The sequence below is a fragment of the Pteronotus mesoamericanus genome, unplaced genomic scaffold (assembly GCF_021234165.1).
Source record: "Pteronotus mesoamericanus isolate MK-2021 breed Mesoamerican mustached bat unplaced genomic scaffold, CSHL_Meso_final contig_2, whole genome shotgun sequence".
NCBI classification, from domain to species: Eukaryota; Metazoa; Chordata; class Mammalia; order Chiroptera; family Mormoopidae; genus Pteronotus; species Pteronotus mesoamericanus.
In genome coordinates this window covers 18,121,062-18,140,727 of record NW_026555084.1, presented here as the reverse complement: position 1 = coordinate 18,140,727, position 19,666 = coordinate 18,121,062, and the positions used below count along the sequence as shown (strand labels likewise).

At 35.9% G+C, this 19,666-nt stretch overlaps 1 protein-coding gene across 4 annotated transcripts in view; it reads left to right on the top strand.

The window, feature by feature from the left end:
* RBM27 (RNA binding motif protein 27) overlaps positions 1 to 12,891 on the top strand; it is a 61,999-nt gene extending 49,108 nt beyond the window's left edge. For all 4 annotated transcript variants that reach the window (XM_054568234.1, XM_054568232.1, XM_054568233.1 and 1 more), the window contains 2 exons: positions 10,409 to 10,519; positions 11,797 to 12,891. In XM_054568234.1, coding sequence (XP_054424209.1) covers positions 10,409 to 10,519; positions 11,797 to 11,880 — 195 coding nt within the window. In that variant the 3' untranslated portion in view covers positions 11,881 to 12,891. The remainder of the gene's footprint in view (positions 1 to 10,408; positions 10,520 to 11,796) is intronic.
* The last annotated feature ends 6,775 nt before the right edge of the window (positions 12,892 to 19,666 follow it).

Sequence of the window (19,666 nt, the reverse complement as noted above, 5' to 3'; positions counted from 1 at the left end):
GAGGCGACCGATCAGTGATTCTCACATCAGTGTTTCCCTCCCTCTCTTTCTCCCTCCCTTCTGCTCTCTGTAGGGGGAAAAAAGTGGGATACAAGATTAAACATAAACCGAAAAATGAAGGTACATTAAATTGTTAGTTCTGGGTGGCAGAATTCAAGTTAATTTTACATTTGTTTTCCTTCTAAGCACTTATTTTCCCAGCTCTCCAACTGAACATGTATTACCTTTTAAATCAGACTTTTTAACCTCACATTTACTTTTAGATGAAGTGTCAGCATTTTTACAGTATATTTTAAAACCAAATTTGAGGATATATATTAATCTTGGGCTTTTAGGTCCCAGATATCTATATAAAAGTATGTGTAAAATAGAAGTGTACACAAATTTAAAATATATAAAATATTTAATATACAGTGCAAGCTATATATAACAACTTAAAAGATATGTAATCATATATAAGTATTTTAATATATCAGAGGTCAGCAGACTTTTTCTTTTTTAAATCCTCACCCAAGGACACATTTATTGATTTTAGAGAGACGGAAAGCAGGGGGTCGGGGGGTGGGGAGAGAGAAACATCTATGTGAGAGTGAGACATCAATTAGTTGCATCCTTCACACACCCCAAACAGGGATCAAACTTTCAGTCTAGAACCCCTGATTTGGGATCGAACCATGAACTTTTGGTTGTGCAGGATGATGCCCAAACCAACTGAGCCACCTGGCCAGGGCAGCAGACTTTTTCTGTAAAGGAGCAGATTGCTCCCACCTCTCCCTTTTTCCTTCTTGTTCTTTTTTTTTCTTTTAAAAATATAAAAGTTATTCTTAGGTCACAGCTATTGAAAAAAAGGTGCCAGGCCACATTTGGCCTGGAGGCTGTGGTTTGCAGACCCCTGATTATTGTATTACTTTGTATGTTAAATATTTAAGTTTAAAAATATGAAACATTATATAATATATAAATAGAACTTTATTTATACATTGAAATCAGTCTAGAAATAACTTTATGAAAGTATTTTTATTTATGTATCTTTCATTTGACAGAGTCTGAGGATATTAAAGACTTTACTGAATAATTATCTTTAAATATTTTAATAATTAAAGTTTAGGTCAGAAGTTAAACATTTTAAGTGATAAAGCCTTACTTAAGGTCACAGGCAGGATAAGAGCTAAGGTGGAATTTTTTACTCCTGTTTAAAGAGATGTTCATCTAATTTCAACAGGGAAAGCTATACTAAATGTTTGGAAAACTTAACCTGTACTTTGGTATTTTTCAAGCAGTATGCATCAGTTTAACTACAAGACTTTTGAACTGTGGTAGTGTGGTTTAGCTGTTATATTCAGTGATAATAGAGTGAAACTTGATTTATTTTAATTCCTGATTATGAAAGTAATACATGCTTCTCAAGATGCACTTGGCTGCAAGTAACAGGGCACTTGCAAAATAGGGTTATTTATTTATTTATTTATTTAGAAAGAGTTGAGGGTAGGGAATTTCAAGATTGATAATTCAGAAACTCAGCCACACGGGTTCTTTTCATATTTTTCCTCTGCTCTTGTAAGATGTTGGCTTTTGTTCTTAGGCCTTTCTCTTCATGGTGTAAGGATGGCTTCAGCAGTAACAAACATCATGGCCTCTAATAAGAATGTTTAAGAGCCGATAAGAAAGGGTACCTTTCTTACGACATTTTTAAAAATAGTGAGATACGCCTTTCCAGAAAGTATTTATTTTCCCTTTTATTCCCCCAAAACAGCTCCTATTTTGTGAACTACTGATATTTACTGCCTACTGATGGCTTGTTAGGATGTTTTTCTCTCATTCTCTCTCTCTTTTTTTTTTTAATATTGTGAACAATGTTACGTATGTCTTAACTGGATTTGCCCCTCAAGTCAAGAAATAGAACACACTCAACACTCCAAAAACCCACTCCTGCGCCCCCCCCAAATCACTCTCTTCTTTCTTTCTTTATATAGTTAATCCTCATTATTCGCGGATTCCCTGTTTTCAGATTCAGCTATCCATTAACATTTATTTGTAATCTCAAAATCAATACTTGAAGTACTTTGTGGTATTTTCAGACATGTGCAGTGCTGTAAAAAATTTGAGTCAGGGCATACTTTCCCAGCTGAGGTCAAATAAGGCAACACTCTCAACACTCTGCCTGCTTTCAAGTTCTTGCACTGTAAATGTGCTCTCTTCACAGTCTACTTAGTGCCATGTTTATCTCATTTTTGTGCTTTTCATTATTGATTTCACTATTTAAAATAGCCCTAACTGTATCTCTGAAGTGTTATATGTGTTCCTAAGTTCAAAAAGGCTGAGAAGTGCCTAATGGTGAGGATACATGTTAGATAATCTTTGCTTAGGCATGAGTTATCCTGCTTTTTTGGCCAAGAGTGCAATGTTAATGAATCAGTAGTATATATTAAATAAGGTATCTTTAAACGCAAAGTTAACGTATTGATCATTTGAGGAAAATGTTTTGAGCAGAGGCTTACAGGAACCTGTCCCTCTATTTTCCCTAGAAACGATGTTTCGGTATTTCCTAATTCAGTGCTTGCTGTGAACTTTATATGATTACTACAAATAACAATAAACAACTGAGCTTTCATCAGCTAAATGTGTATTTCTAAATGATAATAGTATTATTTTGCTTATTTTAAAAAACTTACATGACTGGATTGTGCAGCATGGTTTTTTCCTTTGGCCTGCTTTTGATTTAATTTAATTTTTTTTCTTTTATTGATACCAGAGAGAGGGGGAGGGAGGGAGAAAGAAAGGGAGAGAAATATCAATATGAGAGAGAAACACCTATCGGTTGCCTCTTCTGTGCAACTGATTGGGACCCAACCTGTAACCCAGCTATATGCCCTGATTGGGAATTGAACCTGTGACCCTTTGGTTTGCAGGATGACCCCCAACTAACTGACATACACCAGCCAGGCCTATTTTTTTGTTTAAGATTATATTTTTGAGATTCATTCATGTTGTTACATGTAATACTAGTTTGCTATTTTTATTGGTGCATAATTTTTACTTGTATAAATATACAACGATTTTCCCTTTCTCCTATTGAGAGATATTTGGGTTTTCATATTTATTTATGTATTATTGAATTTATTGGGATGACATTGGTTCATAAAATTATGTAGGTTTCAGGTGTACAATTCTATAGTCATCTGTATATTGTATTGTGTGTGTACCATCCCAGGTCTCCTTCTATCACCATTTATCTCTCCTTTACTGTCTTAAACCTCTCCCCACCTCCTTGTCCCTCTGGTAATCACCGCAGTGTTGTATGTGTGTGTGTGAGTGGTTTTGTTTTGGGTTTTTGTTTTCTTAATCTCTACATGTTTTTCACCTAGCTGCCCTCCCTCTGACAGCTGTCAGTCCATTCTCTATGAGTCTGTTTCTATTTTGTTAGTTTATTTTGTTCATTAGATTCCACATATAAGTGAAATCATATGGTATTTGTCTTTCTCTGATATTCCCACCAGCAGTGCGTGAGGGTTCTCTTTTCCCCACATCCAGACCAACACTTGTTTGTTGATTTATTGATGGTAGCCATTCTGACAGGTATGATATCTCATTGTGGTTTTAATGTGCCTTTCTCTAATGATTAGTGACACTACACATCTTTTCATGTGTCTATTGGCCATCTCTGTGTCCTCTTTGGAGAAATGTCTATTCAGGACTTTTCCCATTTTTTAATTGGATTGTTTGGGTTTTATTGGTGTTGAGTTATGTAAGTCTTATAAAGTTTAGATATTAACCCCTCATCCGATCTGTCCTTGGTGAACATTTTCTTCCATTCCGTGAGTTGTCTTCTCATTTTGTCGATGGTTTCCTTTGCTGTGCAAAAACCCTTTTTAATTTGATGTAGTTCCATTTGTTTATTTTTACTTTTGTTTCCCTTGTCTGAAGAATATATCAGAAAATATACTACTATGAAAGGTGTTTGAGATTTTACTGCCTATCTTTTTTATTAGGATTTTTATGGTTTTGAGTTTAACAATTAAGTCTTTCATCCATTTTGAGTTTATTCTTGTATATGGTGTAAGAAGGTGGTCTAGTTCCCTTTTTTTTGCATGTATCTGTCCAATTTCCCGAGATCCATTTACTGAATAGGCTATATTTATCTCATTGTATGTTCTTGCCTTCTCTTTTTTTAACTTTATTTATTAATTTCATAGAAAGAGAGGGAGGGAGGAAGAGGGAAAGAAACATCAGTTGGTTGCCTCTCGCACATACCCCTACCTGGGACTGAACCTATAACCTAGGCATGTGCCCTGACTGGCAATTAAAATGATGACTCTTCACTTTGCAAGATGATGCTTAACCAACTAAGTCACACCAGCCAGAGCTGTTCTCGCCTTCTTTATCAACTGTTAATTGGTCATAAAGGCATGGGTTTATTGCTGGGCCCTCTATTTTGTTCCATTCATCTATATGTCTGTTTTTATGCTGATACCATGCAGTTTTGATTACTGTGGCCTTGTAGTATAGTTTGATATCAGGTAGCATGATTCCTCCAACTTTGTTGTTCTTTCTCAAGATTGATGTGGCTGTTCTGGGTCTCTTGTGGTTCCATATAAATTTTTGGAATATTTGTTCTACTTCTGTGAAATGTGCCATTGGTATCTTCATAGGAATTGTGCTGGATCTATAGATTACTTTGAGTATAGTATGGATTTTTAATGATGTTATTCTTCCTCCCCATGAACACAGTATATTTTTCCACTTATTTGTATCTTCTTTAGTTTCTTCCTTCAGTGTTTTATAATTACCCAAGAACAGGTCTTTTACATCCTCAATTAAATTTATTCCTCGATTTTTTGGCGCAGTTGTAAATGAGATTGTTTTCTTAGGTTCTCATGTAGTTCATTATTGCTATATAAAAATGCAGCTGACTTCAGAATATTTATTTTGTATCCTTCTACATTACTAAAATTCACATATCAATTTTAATTTTTTTGGTGGAATCTTCAGGCTTCCCTATATACAGTATCGTCATTTGCAAATAATGACAGTTTTACTTTTTCCTTTTCAATTTGAATTCCTTTTATTTCTTCTTCTTATCTGATCACTTTGGCTAAAACGTCCAGTACTATGTGAATAAGAGTGGGGAAAGCAGACATCCCTGTCTTGTTTCTGATGTTAGGGGAAATGCTTTTAATTTTTGCTCCTTGAGTATGATGTTAGTTGTGGGTTTGTCATATATAACCTTCATTACATTGACGTATGTTCCCTCTGTTCCCACTTTGTTGACGGTTTTCATCATAAATGGATGCTGGATTTTACCAAATGCTTTTTCTGCATCTATTGATATGATCATGTGATTTTTATTCTTCATTTTCTTTATGTGGTATATCACACTTATTGATTTACAGATATTGTACCAGCTTTGCATCCCTGTAAATCACTTGATCATGGTATATGGTTTTTCTAATGTGCTAGATCTGGCTCACTAATATTTTGTTGAGAATATCAGCATCTATGTTCATCAGGGATACTGGCCTTGTAAAATAAATTTGGGAGTCTCTTCTCTTGAATGTTTTGGAATAGTTTGAGAAGGATGGGTTTTAGTTCTTCTCTGAATGTTAGGTTAAGTTCATCTGTGAAGTCATCTGGTCCTGGACGTTTATTTTTTGGGAGTTTTTTCATTACTGCTTTCATTCCACTAGTTGTAATCTGTCTGTTCAGTTTTTCTGTTTTTTCCTGATTTGGATTTATATGATTGATTGTTTCTAGGAATTTATCTGTTTCATTCAGATTTGTAATTTGGCATATAATTGTACAATTTTCATACAATCCTTTGTATTTCTATAGTGTCAGTCCTCATTCATTTCTGATTTTATTTGGGCCCTCTCTTTTTTTTCCTTGATGATTCCTCATTTCAGATACATTTAAAAAACTTTTTATTGTTGTTTCCATTTCAGATATTACTGTTTCCCCCCCCATGGGTTTCATGTTTATTTGATTGTTTGTTTCCATGCTGCTGCTGTTCTCATTAGGTTCCTTGAGCACCCTTGTAACTATTTCTTTGAGCTCAGTATCTGATAAATTGCTTGCCTCCATTCATTTAGCTCTTTTTCTGGAGATTTGTCCTTTAAGTTAGGGAATGTTTCTTTGTCACCCTATTTCGTCTTCCTCTTTGTGTTTATTGCTATGTATTAATTACATCTGCTATGACTTCTGGTCTTGGTAGGGTGGCCTTATATAGTAGGTGTCCTGTGGGACCCAATGACACAGTCTCCTCGATCACCTGAGCTGGGTGCTCCAGGAATGTTCCTTGTGTGGGTTCTATAGGCCTTCTTGTTGTAATTGAGTCTTTACTACTCTTGGCCCGTTCCTGTGTGGTTTCAACCCTTAGACCGGCTGACTGTGAGGATCAACCCTGACTACAATCTGTGAGCTGCTCTGCAGGTGCAGAGTACATGAAGCAGAATTTGCCTTAGCAGGGTCTGGTGCCTTTACCTTTAGGTAATGCTGCTTTTGAAGCTAATTGGATCTTACTCTGATGTTGTCTGAAGCTGGCCACTAAGTGTATTGGTTCTAGAACCTCTTGGGAGGAACTCTGGTGCATACCAATGTCAGACACTGCTTGTGACTGGCCCTGGGCAACCAGTTTCGAGCTACAAACCGATTCACAGTTTGTGGCTGCCTCTGCTGGGCCTGGTGTGTGTGGGAAGGACCAAGCTGCACACCAGCGCCAGCTTTTACCAGTGCCAGGCCCAGAGGCAGTCAGCAAAAGTCCCAAAGCACCCGTTGAAAGAGCCTGTGGTGGTACTTGAGTTGCATGAGGTAGGTTCTCAGTGAATCACCAGGAAGGGGCGATGGATGTTCAGATTGATATAGGTTTGAACTCGGTTTCAGTGTTGTGTCTGAGGCCATTTCTCAAATGTCTTAGAGTATACCAAATCTAGGTGCCACCTGCTGGGTGCTCACATATCTTTGTGGTAGGGTGGACTATCAAGGAGTTGTCACGTGAGGCCAGCAGCGTTGATCAGGCCCAAACATACCAAGCTTTGCCTATATGAGGGGAGGGCTCTGCGCAGGTCAAGCGTGTGAAGGAAAAATTGCCCCCATCCTAGAGCCCTGCAGCTCTGTCCCAGATTCTCACAGGAGCCAGGTCTCAGCGGGGTGGAGCCACCTGGAGTTGAGAGGATATGGTTAGTGGATCTGCTGGGAGTTGGGGTGTCAGTCAGGTTTGTAGGAAATTGGGGGGAATGGTCCCCTCCCCAAAACCATACCTCAGTCATTGGCACCTCTGGAGTCTGCCCAGACCTCTACAGCCCGGCCCAGCAGCTGACACATCAGTAGGTAGCAAACTCTGCATGGTGGGGCAATGGGGAGTTGGGAGCATAGGGCTACTGCATCCCCCCTGGCTGACGCTGAATGGGGGCAGTGCTCCACCCAAGGAAAGTGGTGTCTGCAGTGTGAGAGAGGGACTGTAAGCACAGTGATCCTGGTGGCTGTCCCTTCAGCACTCTCCCCAGAGCCACAAACCCCAGTCTGTCCTCATGCAACTCTAGTCAGCTCCAGTTTCTCTCCACCAGAGCCCTGGGTGAGCGGCTGCCAATGAGATTTTGTGTGTTGGCCCTTTAAGAGGGTGCCTTTGTTTCTAGAATCCCTGCTGCTTTTCACAGCCCGATACTATGTGGGGGTGCCTCTTCCCAGATCTGGTGTTCTGGGCTCTCGAGCCAGCTTGGGGTTGAGACCTCACGCTTCTCAGGGGGGATGTTTGCCGCTGAGATATCCCTCTGGAATCTCAGCTGCTTTCCGTGGGAGTGGGGCCGGCCCTTTTCATGTCTGTGCCCTTCCTCACGGCTTCCATGTGGCTGCTTCTGTAAATTCCTGGTTATGAGACTTCTCTCCAGCTAGTCATCATCAGCTGGTTATTCCAGTTGATTGTTCAGTATTTTAGTTGTAATTCCAGTTCAGTCCTGGGAGGAGGTGAATGTAACATCCTCCTACTCTGCCACCATTTTAGATCTGATCTTACTTTATAAACAGTGTTGCTGTGAACATTTCTCTAGATATCTTTTAGTACCTATGTATATACATTTCTGTTGAATATATGTGGAATTGTTGAGTGAACTGCATGAATTGTATTAGTTTAGATTCCCACCAGTAGTGGTTGAGAGTTCCTGAGTTGGCATTATTAAAATACAGTTGACTCTTGAACAACACCAGAGTTAAGGGCGCTAACTGCCCACACAGTTGAAAAATCCTCATATGATTTAGATAGGCCTTCTGAGTGCTTGGATTCCCAGCCATGGATTGAAAATAAAGTTGACCCTTGAAATCTGCGTACAAGTGGACAGTGCATTTCAAACCCATTGTTGTTCAAGGGTCAGCTGTACATCTTTATTGTAATTACTAGACTAATTTGTTATAAATTACACAGTGGGATTTTATATTTTTAGTTTCTGGTTGCATACAAATTAAATTTTTAATTCTTTATTAATATACAGGGCAGGGAAAAAGTAGGTTTACAATTGTGGGTGCATGAAACAGTTTATTCTTGTATTATTTATTTGTGTTACAATTGTAAATCTACTTTTGCCCACTCTGTATATGCAGTGTATTTAATGTCATAAAGTTCCTTTTGGAGAACAGGACTACTTACTCTCTTCGGAGGGACACACAGTTAATATAGGTTAAAAATCTATGTATTATTCTGATTACAAATGTAAAAAATAACAGGTAAGTTCTAAGTAATGTATTACATGACAGTGATAGTTAATAACATTGTATCGTATAATTGAAATTGGTTAAGAGAAAACTTAAATGTTCTCACAAAAACAACAGTTTAAAAAAAACAGGTAAATATACAAGGTGATGCATGTGTAATTAACTTTATGGGGGGAACCCTTTCCCAGTTCATCAGGTCATCGTCATGTACACTTCAGATACCTCAATAAACCTGGAAAGAACTCAAATAATACAAAAATGAATAAAACAAACTGAAACAGTCTACTGTTGGGCCATTTGTTAAAGGTTAGAGTAAGGACAACGGTTGTCTGTCACACCCATTACCTCATGTTTTTCCTCAGGTTTATTGAGATATAATCGTCATATTATTAATTTGTATGTATTTAAAATGTACAAAGTAATGATCTGATATATGTATAATTGTGAAGTGATTACTAAAATACATTTAGTTAACATCCATCACCTCACATCGTTATTTCTCGTGATGAGAATTTTTAAGGTCTACTCTCTCAGCAACTACCCGATTTTTAAGAGGTGGTAGATGTTTATTTGGATAGGGCTGTTTTGATACATCAGTTTAGTATGTCCCACAAGTCAAATGTTTGGTGTCAGATTATAAACAGTCAGCTCCCAATAGGCATAATGGGAATTTTTCCTTAGATCACAGGCCAGTATCTATGCAGACAGTAACTAACTGGTTGTGGGTCTGGCCTAATGTACACTATCACAATGCAGTGCTCTTGAGTGTTCTGTGGACACATTTGTCAAATGCTTCATGAGGCTTAGCAACATTTATTTTAGAAAAGCTAGAGTGAAACGCCAAATTTAAAACAACCCCTTCTATCACATTTTTCAGGACTGAACGAAGAGTTTGGGGGTATTCTACAATCCAGCACGGTGAATAGGAAAGCTGTAGGAATGACCACGCTTCCCTTTCATGATGAAACTTTGGACCACTATTCTTTTTGGTCTCTGTTGCTCTGTCTTTAAAATTAAACTTTTACTTTCTCTTATTATTGAAATTTGCTGGGAAGGGGAAAAAAATGTTAATACATTGAATACCGAGGAGTAATTCAAAGCTGAGCAGGTTTACCTTGAGTTAGGATAGTAGGTGTTGAACATTCGTTGAATGTGTAGGTGAGCTGGGGAGTTCTCGTGGTAGTTGTATGGCATTTCAGTACAGGAAATGGGAATAGCTTTTTAAGAGATAGGTGGGGCTATAAGAGATGCCATATGATGAATAAGTAACTATTTTTAAGAAATAATGTATTTTAAAAAAATAATTACTTAAATGTTTAAGGTTTCAGTCTAAATAATGTAGATTGTCAAAGCCAAAGGCCGATAATTGTATTGACAGTATTTGTTGTCCTTATGATCACTTCTCTAAGTAATTTATCATCCAACCAAGACAGATTATATTTACAATTGTAAACCTACTTTGTTTTGTAGGTTTACAAAAATTAAAGCTAAGCAAAGAAATAAATCATGGATTATCCTGGGAAAATCAGAACATATGGTCCACTAATTAAAAGGGACTTCGTTTTTATTAGCTCACAGTGGAGATTGCTTGTAGATCTACTTTAACAGAGTTTTCTCCCTGTCAATTACTCTTTTTAAGTATCACACAGTTTGAAGGAATAATTACTAAATGTGAGTACAAACTTTTTTGTTTTTCTAAAATCTATTTTAGGCTGCAAACCAAGGGTCAAAATTCAAAGACCGTCGGCTACAAATATCATGGCACAAGGCCAAGGTGCCTTCTGTATCCACTGAGACCGAGGAAGAAGAAGTTAAGGAGGAGGTAAATTTAACAGTTGGTTGAGAAAAGAAAAGAAAGAAACATTGAAGTAGATTGTTTCCCAGTTCTGTATTTTTCTTGACATTAAATGATATAAAAAATACTGAATTCTTTCATGAATGCAGTTTAGTAAGACTCATCTAGAAGTTTATTAAAGGAGCAACTGGTACAGAAATATAAAAAGCTCTTGGGTGATTATTTTCTGGTGCAGGAGAGACTGTTCGTTTCTTATTTGCATTTGTTTGGGCTCTGGATATTTTTATTCTGGTAAATGAGGGCATGGATTATATGAACAAGTTAAATTTTAGCTGGTGGTTTTAGCTTTTCATTTTTTCAGGTTGTGTAAGTAGTAGTTTTCAGTTTCTTTCCATCTATGTATAATTGGTTAAAATAACAGTGTTAAGAAAGTTAGACATACATAGAAGGGAAGACAAGGAAATTCAAGGACTTAAATACTATAAGTATTAAATAATCAGCCTCTTAAAATATATGAGAATTGATTTTGCTCTCTTACTCCCATATTTCTCATTAGTTTATTAAAATAGACACTAGCCAGCATTACAGATTATTCCTGATTCATCACAATTTTGGTTTAAAAGATATCTAGCATTTATGGTTGATCAAGAGTCTTTTAGCCACATGGTTAATTTTATGTAACAAAAGTGGAAACATTTCCTGTGTTAAAAAAAAATCTGGGTATTTTGGGAATACAGGTAACATTTTACTTTTTTATATAAGATTTGGAATGTCATTGTCATGGGGAAGTTAGTATATTCTCCCTCGTACATAATCAGATATTAAAGGAAAGATTTAAGGGGTTTGAATGGTCATTTACTTGCCTCATTTTTAAGTTATTGGAATAAAATTAAATTAGTTTATCAAAAACATTTTATAGGCATTTTTTACCCCTACTAAATGTTCATACATTATTTTTCTTTCTGATGGTATTAGAATGAAAATCTTTTCCTATTAAAACTAAGCAAAGATTGCAGGAGAGAATACAGGGTGGGTGGGGCAAAGTAGCTTTACAGTTGTGAGTACGTGAAACAGTTTATTCTTGTATTATTAATTATTGTATTATTTTTCATATGAACAACTGTACATCTACTCTTGCCCCACCGTGTACATTTAAAAAAATGTTTCGGGGTTTTTGTTTGCTCTGAAAGATATTTGTAAATCCTGCGTGAGCTTTATATTTAGTCTATTTGTCCTTTGTTCTAAAACATATTTTATTTAACTTGCTTGTACCACTAAGCAGGTTTTCCCCTTTCTTTCTTCAGGAAACAGAAACCTCAGATTTGTTTTTGCCTGATGATGACGATGAAGATGAAGATGAATATGAGTCTCGTTCATGGCGAAGATGAAATCTGAAGCAAGCTGTATAATTTTTAGGAATATTGTTTAGAAGAACAACTTTTTAAATTTATTTAAAGAAGTCAATGAGCCAAAAAATTTTTTTTATTTTTCTTTTCAAAACAGTAGATTTAAGGACAGCAAGTTTGCTATTTAAACACATCTCATAACTGTTCATGATATTACAGCACCAAAGGCCTAGTGACTTTTACACAGTTGTGAAGATCCACAGAAATGACATGGATAATCTCTAGAGCCTTATTTTCCACACCACCTGTTTTTGTTGCTATTGGTGTTGGATTATAATGTAAATGACAGGGTGTTCAGAAATCTTATTTTGGATTATAATCTGCTGATAAAATTTCATTAAATGTCGAAGTTGCCTGGAATCTCTTAACTCTTACCTATTACGGATGGGTCGTCAGACAATAGGAGACATTTGTAATTAAAATACCCTTTTGCTTTCAAGAGATGTCTTGAAAGAAAAGTAAATTTATTTTATTTTATTTTTTACTGAGGAGGAGCCCAGTTCGTATCCAATCTAAATTTTGGTGGGGGGAGGTTGTGTGCAGTAGTAGTACGTACTGTTTTAGTGTGAACCATAACAAACTCTGTGTTCTTGAACGCTCTAAGGTAACGATAGTCAGCTCCATGGTGTTTTCCTTCTGTCCTCATAGTAGCTCTCCTGGACTTCGGTCTTTGCTGATCCTTTATTAGTGAGCATTGGTTCATTTTTTTTTAACATTTTTCAGAATATAAAATGTTTTCACCTATTGCCCCTTTCTGTTTACCGTTTTCTTTCTCCTACCTTTTTATTAATAGGCCTGACTTACCCATTATTGAGATAAGTGATTCTTTTAGGCCACCAAAAGTCAACCCCCACTAAAAAGTTTAAACCAGCACCTTGATAAATAAGAATTTTGATGAGAATAATGAAAGGATTTACGGGGGAGAGTCAGTTACAGCTTTTTCTTTTCTTTTCTTTTTTTTTTAATGCTTTAGTTTAGTTAATAGTTAATACAAAGGGGTTAAAAAGTATCTGAAATTCTTTTCCTAAGTTTAAACCATGATGGTGAGGTGATGGGGTGGGTTGGGGTAGGGTAGGGGGATGGGTATGCTAGTAATAAAGGGGAGTCATAACTTGACTTTGATCAGATGACCTTATTTTTTTTTATAATTTTGTAGCTTGTTGCTATCCAGGAACATGTGCATCCTTCAGTAGACAGTTTCCTTCACCGTGTGCATTTTTACTGTACACTATATAGAGTATCTGTTAAGTAAAATCTATGTAAATTTATGTCCTTGTGTTCTGAATGTTAGAGGGAAAAGCAGAGGAGCAACACTACACTGTATTGACCCCTGGGGAAAGAAATGATTAATGTACATAGGATGTCACTTTTTCAAGGATATACACATTTATGTTTTTATATGTGTGTGGTGTGAAAATTTGAAACTTCCTGTTGGCTTCAGAAGGTTCTTGGTGATCACTAAGTTATCAAGGATTTTGTTTCTTGAGGTAAAGACTTTCTCAAAATAGAAACTATTCATTAAGAAACTTAAAACCATCAGGACTCTAGATTTACTTAGCTACAAGAAGTCTCACGTTCTGATTATCTTTTCTCTTCTACTTATTTTCCTGGAATGACGTGTCAAACCAGGATTATTTTTATGTTCCTGTAACTTCCCCTTCATATTGTAATAATAAGGACTTCCTCTTCCTAGGTTGTTGTTATATTTCTGATAACACTGAAACTACAATAAGCTTAAAAAAGAATGGAAACCATTACAATGGTGTGCCTAGAATAAGCAGTCTTGCTCCTTCCTCCTCCATCATCTCTAATGAAATTTTCTTGATGTCTGTGGCTCAGTGGGTATATATTTTGAGAGATGCATTGTGGTGAATATTTTGAGTCCTGACAGTTTAAACGTGATAGAGGGAACAAAGGATTTATATATTTTTTGTACAAAGTTTTTTCTTAAACTGTATAATTTTGTAAATAATTTGTTTGTTTTTTTTGTGTACTAAAACTACCAGCGTATAGATTTCAATAAGAATTGTTGTATTTTTGTATTTGGAAACTGAAAATTACAGTAAATTAATGGAGCTGTAAGAAAATTTTCAGTAGACTGACAGTTCAACAGAATGAGATTCCTTTTCATATGATTTTTTTTACCTCAAAATTGACATCTTATTACACTCTGTTACAGGAAGAATTGAGGGTTTGTTGCCTTTTTAGTTCTTGGGAGAGGGGGTGAAAGAGAAGGGTTTTCAAGTGAAGAATAGATACATACTTCTTCCAGTAAGATTTGAGACCCTTTGTATAAAACTTCTTTTTCAATATACCTTATATAGGACTAAAATACTTTGAAAATGTTCTAAGAATTCTAAAACATCCTTGACCCTTAAAAATGAATTCAAAATATGTGTTAAATATATTTAAAAATTTCAGTTAATGTTAGCATAAAGTAAGTTGAATATATATTTTTTTCCTTTAGCATCCCTGACCTCAAATCTTCATCTGTTAGAATTTCTCTTAAAAGTGACTATGACTTGTTTTTCTGGCATCTTCAGTTACAGAGATAACATATACCATCTGAGGCAGTCTTTATTCTTTTTAAAGTGTATGACATCTTTCTAAGTAGCTAAGGCCCAGTCCACATAGGCCAGCCTGATTTACTAACGGATTGCTGCCCAGGTTTAAAAAGGTAACCCCAGGGAATGCAGAATTTCCCTCAATTTCTTCAGGTTCTAACAGTGGGAAAACAATGTCACTAGCTAAGATGATAAGTTGGAAAACAGCCTTGTTAGGGTGAAAAAGGTCCTGGTGACAGATCATTTATACAAAAAGAAGGGAAAAAAAATCATGTGAAAAGGAATAATGGTTCCTCTTTATGTATAGTATGCCTGTATTATAGTTTTTACAAAATTGTGAACTTGTGTAATAGTATAATAGGAGATATTGTTGAATTTCTAACTGTTTATACATTTAAATTCATATATGTAATGTTTGTTTTATCAATTACAATCTGAATTTCTAAGAAGCATGTTGACTTTTGCAATAAAGATGCAATATGGAATGGTTCACAATTGGAAAAAAAAGAAAAGAAAAAAGATAAAAGTATTACGAATTTAAAAGAATTCGGAAAATCTTATGAACCATTCCAAAAATTATAACAATCACCAAAAGAGCTGTAATTCTGGCTTGTTCTGGAAAGAAAGAAAATGTGTGTGTGTGTGCTTGCTTGTGTGTGAGTGTGAGTGAGTAATGGATATGTGTGTGTTTTATGTTGGGTCCGTGTACATGAAAGAATGCCACTGTATGAATTTGGGTGCTGAAGTCTCTGGCTATGAAATATTCAATAGAATAACTCCCTCATCAGGGTGGTTTTGGAAATGAAAGAGAATGGGATTAAAAGTATTACTTTAAGCTTTGATAGCCATATTTCTTTGTTCATGATGGGTCTTGGTATCCCAGGTATAAAGCACAAGCAGATTTATAAAAGCCATTTGCTATCTTGAGGATATTCAATATGCCTGCCAACAACAGGAAGGACGTTTTTCTGAAGCAGAAATTGAGAGATCAGAAAAGAACACCTTGAAGAGATGACCTCTAATTGTGATGGATATTTGTAAGGAATGACAGAAGGAAGTGGTCTGACACTCCAAAGACTGGGAGGTGATGAGAAAGGAAAGTGTATCACTTGGGCTCATAGTTTCTCATTTTAAAAACTACTTTCCTTAAAAAATTTCCCTTAAAATGATTATTGTCTAAGAAGAGTCATTCAGTCTCAGCTTACCCAGGAAAATACTAAAGAATGGGGATAGATTTCATTTTCAGTCTTTTCAAATAAATTTGATCCTTTTTTTATGAATTAGGTAAATAGTAAATAAGCTGTGTGATCATGTTTTGAATAGATGATAATTTATCCTATATATGTTTATAATAAACATTCTGGGAATTTTAGTAGGGACAAGCATAATTCTGAACATAGTTTTGTCTATTTAATATTAAGTCAAATATTTTACTAAAATGGACCCTTCATTTACATTACTGGTTTTATGTGATTTTTTTTATACCGATTTTGATGTAATTCTAAAGCCAGGGGTAAATTTCGAATCATGAGCCCCAGTATACTGTCTAGTCTGGATCTAATTATGTTACAGTGAACAGGAGATAGAGGAGCATTTATGTCAACACTTGGGATCGTTTTAGATGACAGAGTCGGGGTTGCTTTCAACAAATGGAGCAGCATTATCTTGCAGGGCACACCAACACATACTGTATCTTTTTTGAAGGGGCCAATGAACACCAACTCAAAAATACAAGACTATCAACTGCTGTTGCATGTGATGAATCACCTTCATTTATGCTAAGTTGATTTTACTGCCAAGTGATCTTTCTACAGGATCATCTACCATTTGGCCTCCTACCTGGTCCTGCAATCGACCTTAGGTTAACTAAACCATCCCAGCATTCTGATAGGTGACCTGATACGGGTGAAATTAAGGTCAGAATAGTATTTGGTGACTTGCAAGGTATTTGCAGTTTTAGTGTACACTTTTCTTAGGCTTCTTCCACAAACAGATTTCCCAGTTTGGTGGTGGTGGTCATTAAGCATGATAAACTTGGCTGTTTTTGTTTTTTTATTTGTTATTTTAATTTTTGTGAAAGAAGAGCGAAAGAAGAAGGCCCTGCCTAATCTCAGAGCCTGTTAGCTTGTTGTCCATGAAAATAAGCCTGTGTTTCCTATATCAACTCATATAATTCTAATAGTTTGGTATAGTGGTCCATTAGTAATTAAAATAATAGAGTTACTTTTTTATATAGGGCTACTGGTTTAGTATTGATTGCTCCAAATTGTTCTTTGTCAGGGAGTCTAGGTGTGAAAACAAGTCATCTTAGTTGCCTAGCCCTGCTCCTGTTGAAAACCTCATAAAAGTGAATGTCTTGTTAACAGTTTCCTAAAGTCCTTGTGATTCCATGTTTTCCAAGTTTGCCCCAGAGAGCTGGTAGTGTGAGATAATGATACTTCTTCCAATTTTAAGTTAAATAAGGGCTAATAGAGACCTTGCCCAGTTCTTTTGGTTTCTTGAGCATGATTTGGCTTCAAGGTTGAGGCTGTGCACATGATTAATTTGAGTTCTTAGACCAAACACTGCCTATTTACCTGTGTAAACATCTGTTCCTGTATAAACTATTGAGTTGTAGTTCTGAACCACCCTCCAACAAAAGGTTTATTGTAGGGCTCAAGTTGTTAGCATTTAGAGCCTGTAGGGGGCTCTAGGAGGCAAAATATAGTTGGCCTGAGAGCTGTGACAATCTTTCACAGCAACTCACAGTGAAAAAAACGTTGCATTGTGATCCAACATACACACCCCACCCCCAAAACAAAAGCTTACCAAACAATACCCTGATTACTCAATGTGCACCTGATTATTTATTAATAAATTCTTGTCAGGACCCACTGCAGTTTGGAAAACACTAGCCTATTAAGGTACAGGGTGAAAATCAGATTTTTAAATCACACTCTTGCTTTGGTATTGTCAACACTTTTGAATATAAAATACAAGTTAACATTCTGTATTTTTCTTGGAAAAGCAGTCAAGTCTGAAAAGTGAAGATGTAAACATCAATGTCTATTGATTGCTTCATGTTCTTGAAGGTATTTTTTAGATTTTTAATTATTAAGACAGATAACAGTGACTTTTTAAACATGCCTGCGCTTTTATATTTTTGTTGTTTGTCCTGGGAAGGGAGTAGAATGAGTATATTGGTGCTACTTTTTATGAAATTCACATCACTTTCCAGAATTTTTTTTTAAAGACCTGCTTGTGAAGTCTGTACATTTACAGCTCTTTAGTGTCTTAGCTGATAAAAGATTATTTGGCTTTGAGTTTTGCATTTAGAGTCACCTTAGCCGTCAGCCATCAAAACAAACCAAGTATGATACCTCTGTGAGAAAATAGTACACATTCCAACCTTGTACCATTGAATTTCACCCTTTTCACTTTCTCTTGCAGATTTATAAGAAATAGATATGGATAGACCGCCTATATAAAAAGTAATTACCTAATCCTTGCCACTTTCCTTAATCTTGGACAAGTGTGTCATTTGTATCTTTACATGTTTGAACTTTTACAGTTTCTAAAATGTAAAGAGAAAGGAAATATAAAAAGAAAGATTAGGAACATGTTGATGAGAATGTTACCGTATCTTAAGGAATCCACGGAAGGAAACCCATTAAGGTGCAAAGTAATGAAATCAGTCCTAATCATGGAAATGTAAGTTAATTGTACATTTCAATATTTGTCCTCTGTCCATGTACATTCCTTTTGGGATTCCTTAAGCAATAAAACCTGACTTTCCTATAATACCTTGGTGCTGAGTAAATACTTTCAACTGAACTGGTTGAGAATTTTAAACTATTCACTTAATAATACCTGGCATGTTTTGAATGCAGACAGTGTACCAGGAATGGGTCAGTAGTTTGCATCCATCCTGTGTTCGCAGCAGCCCCTTGAGGATGCTTGTTCTTCCCTTGTTTAGCTTTGAACTTAGTTTTGGAGAGATTAAGTGGTTCCTGGAGGTCGCACAAATTGTCATGGTGGGACTAGGATTTGAACACAGCTCTGACTCCAGAGCGCATGCTCTTAACCTTTGTGCTCTGCTGCTTCTCTTAAAATGGAATATTGCAAGTCCGTAGAATGTCACTGGCCTTTTTTATTAGTGTCTGTCAAACACTGCCATTCTGGCTCCGTCTATCTCATCTGCCTTGGATTGGAACCAGGCTCCCGTGGGGAGCAGCACTGCTTTTAGGTAGTATATTGGAAACCATAGCAAACAGTGTTTATATATGCTAATTTGTGGGGAGACATTTTAAAGTAATTTTCTGTGACCTCCGTAAGGTACAGCCAGCCAATTTGACACATTTTACAATAATTTGGCTATATCATAACGTATGTTTATTTTATTTTCAATTTCATCTTAAATATTTTCCCTGTGGCAAACTGAATTATGATAATCTTGCAGTATTTCTACCTTGTTTCTTTGTGTTTTTCAATATTTCTGGTGCCTTCTTCCTTTTAACCTTGGCATGAAAAAAATCATATTGTACATAAATAAGTTACATGCTTTAATTTAATGATGTTTTCATATAGTATACTGAATTTCCTAGGAAGAAAGTGCTGAGAATAGCAGTGTTCATTTATAGTTATGTTTATGCCATAGATTTTTTAAAAAGAATATATTCTCAGTGAATAGAACTGACGTTCATATTCTATTGTTTGTGAATTATTTGGCTTTTACATGTTCAACTTTTCTATTTTAGTAATGTCATTCTAAATCCTTGTGGATTTCTAATTTTAACTATTTTGGCAACTATAAAATCTCTATTGACTACTAATGCTGTGGTAGTAATTGTCATCCCCCCCCCAAAAAAAAAGCAAAGATATAAGCACCCTTGGGAGAAAGGGGACTTTTATTCTTTGACACACCATGAGAAAACTAGGGATGTTCTAATACATTCAACAGAAAGAGATTTTTATTCTTGACTAATGGCCACTGGGATATTTCCAGTAAGGTGAATATGTCAGCAAAATTGCTGAGACAAAATGACTATAACATTCTTCTAGTAATGGTACATGTTAATTGTTCACCCCTAAAATTTGGATTGTGTCATTGAAAAATATTTTGCTGTTGTCAAATGCTTAAAAAGCATGTGTGTTGTTTTTAAAGCATTACCAACATGTTTTTCTTTGCAATATTAAAGAGGGGGAAGAATTTTATACATTGAATG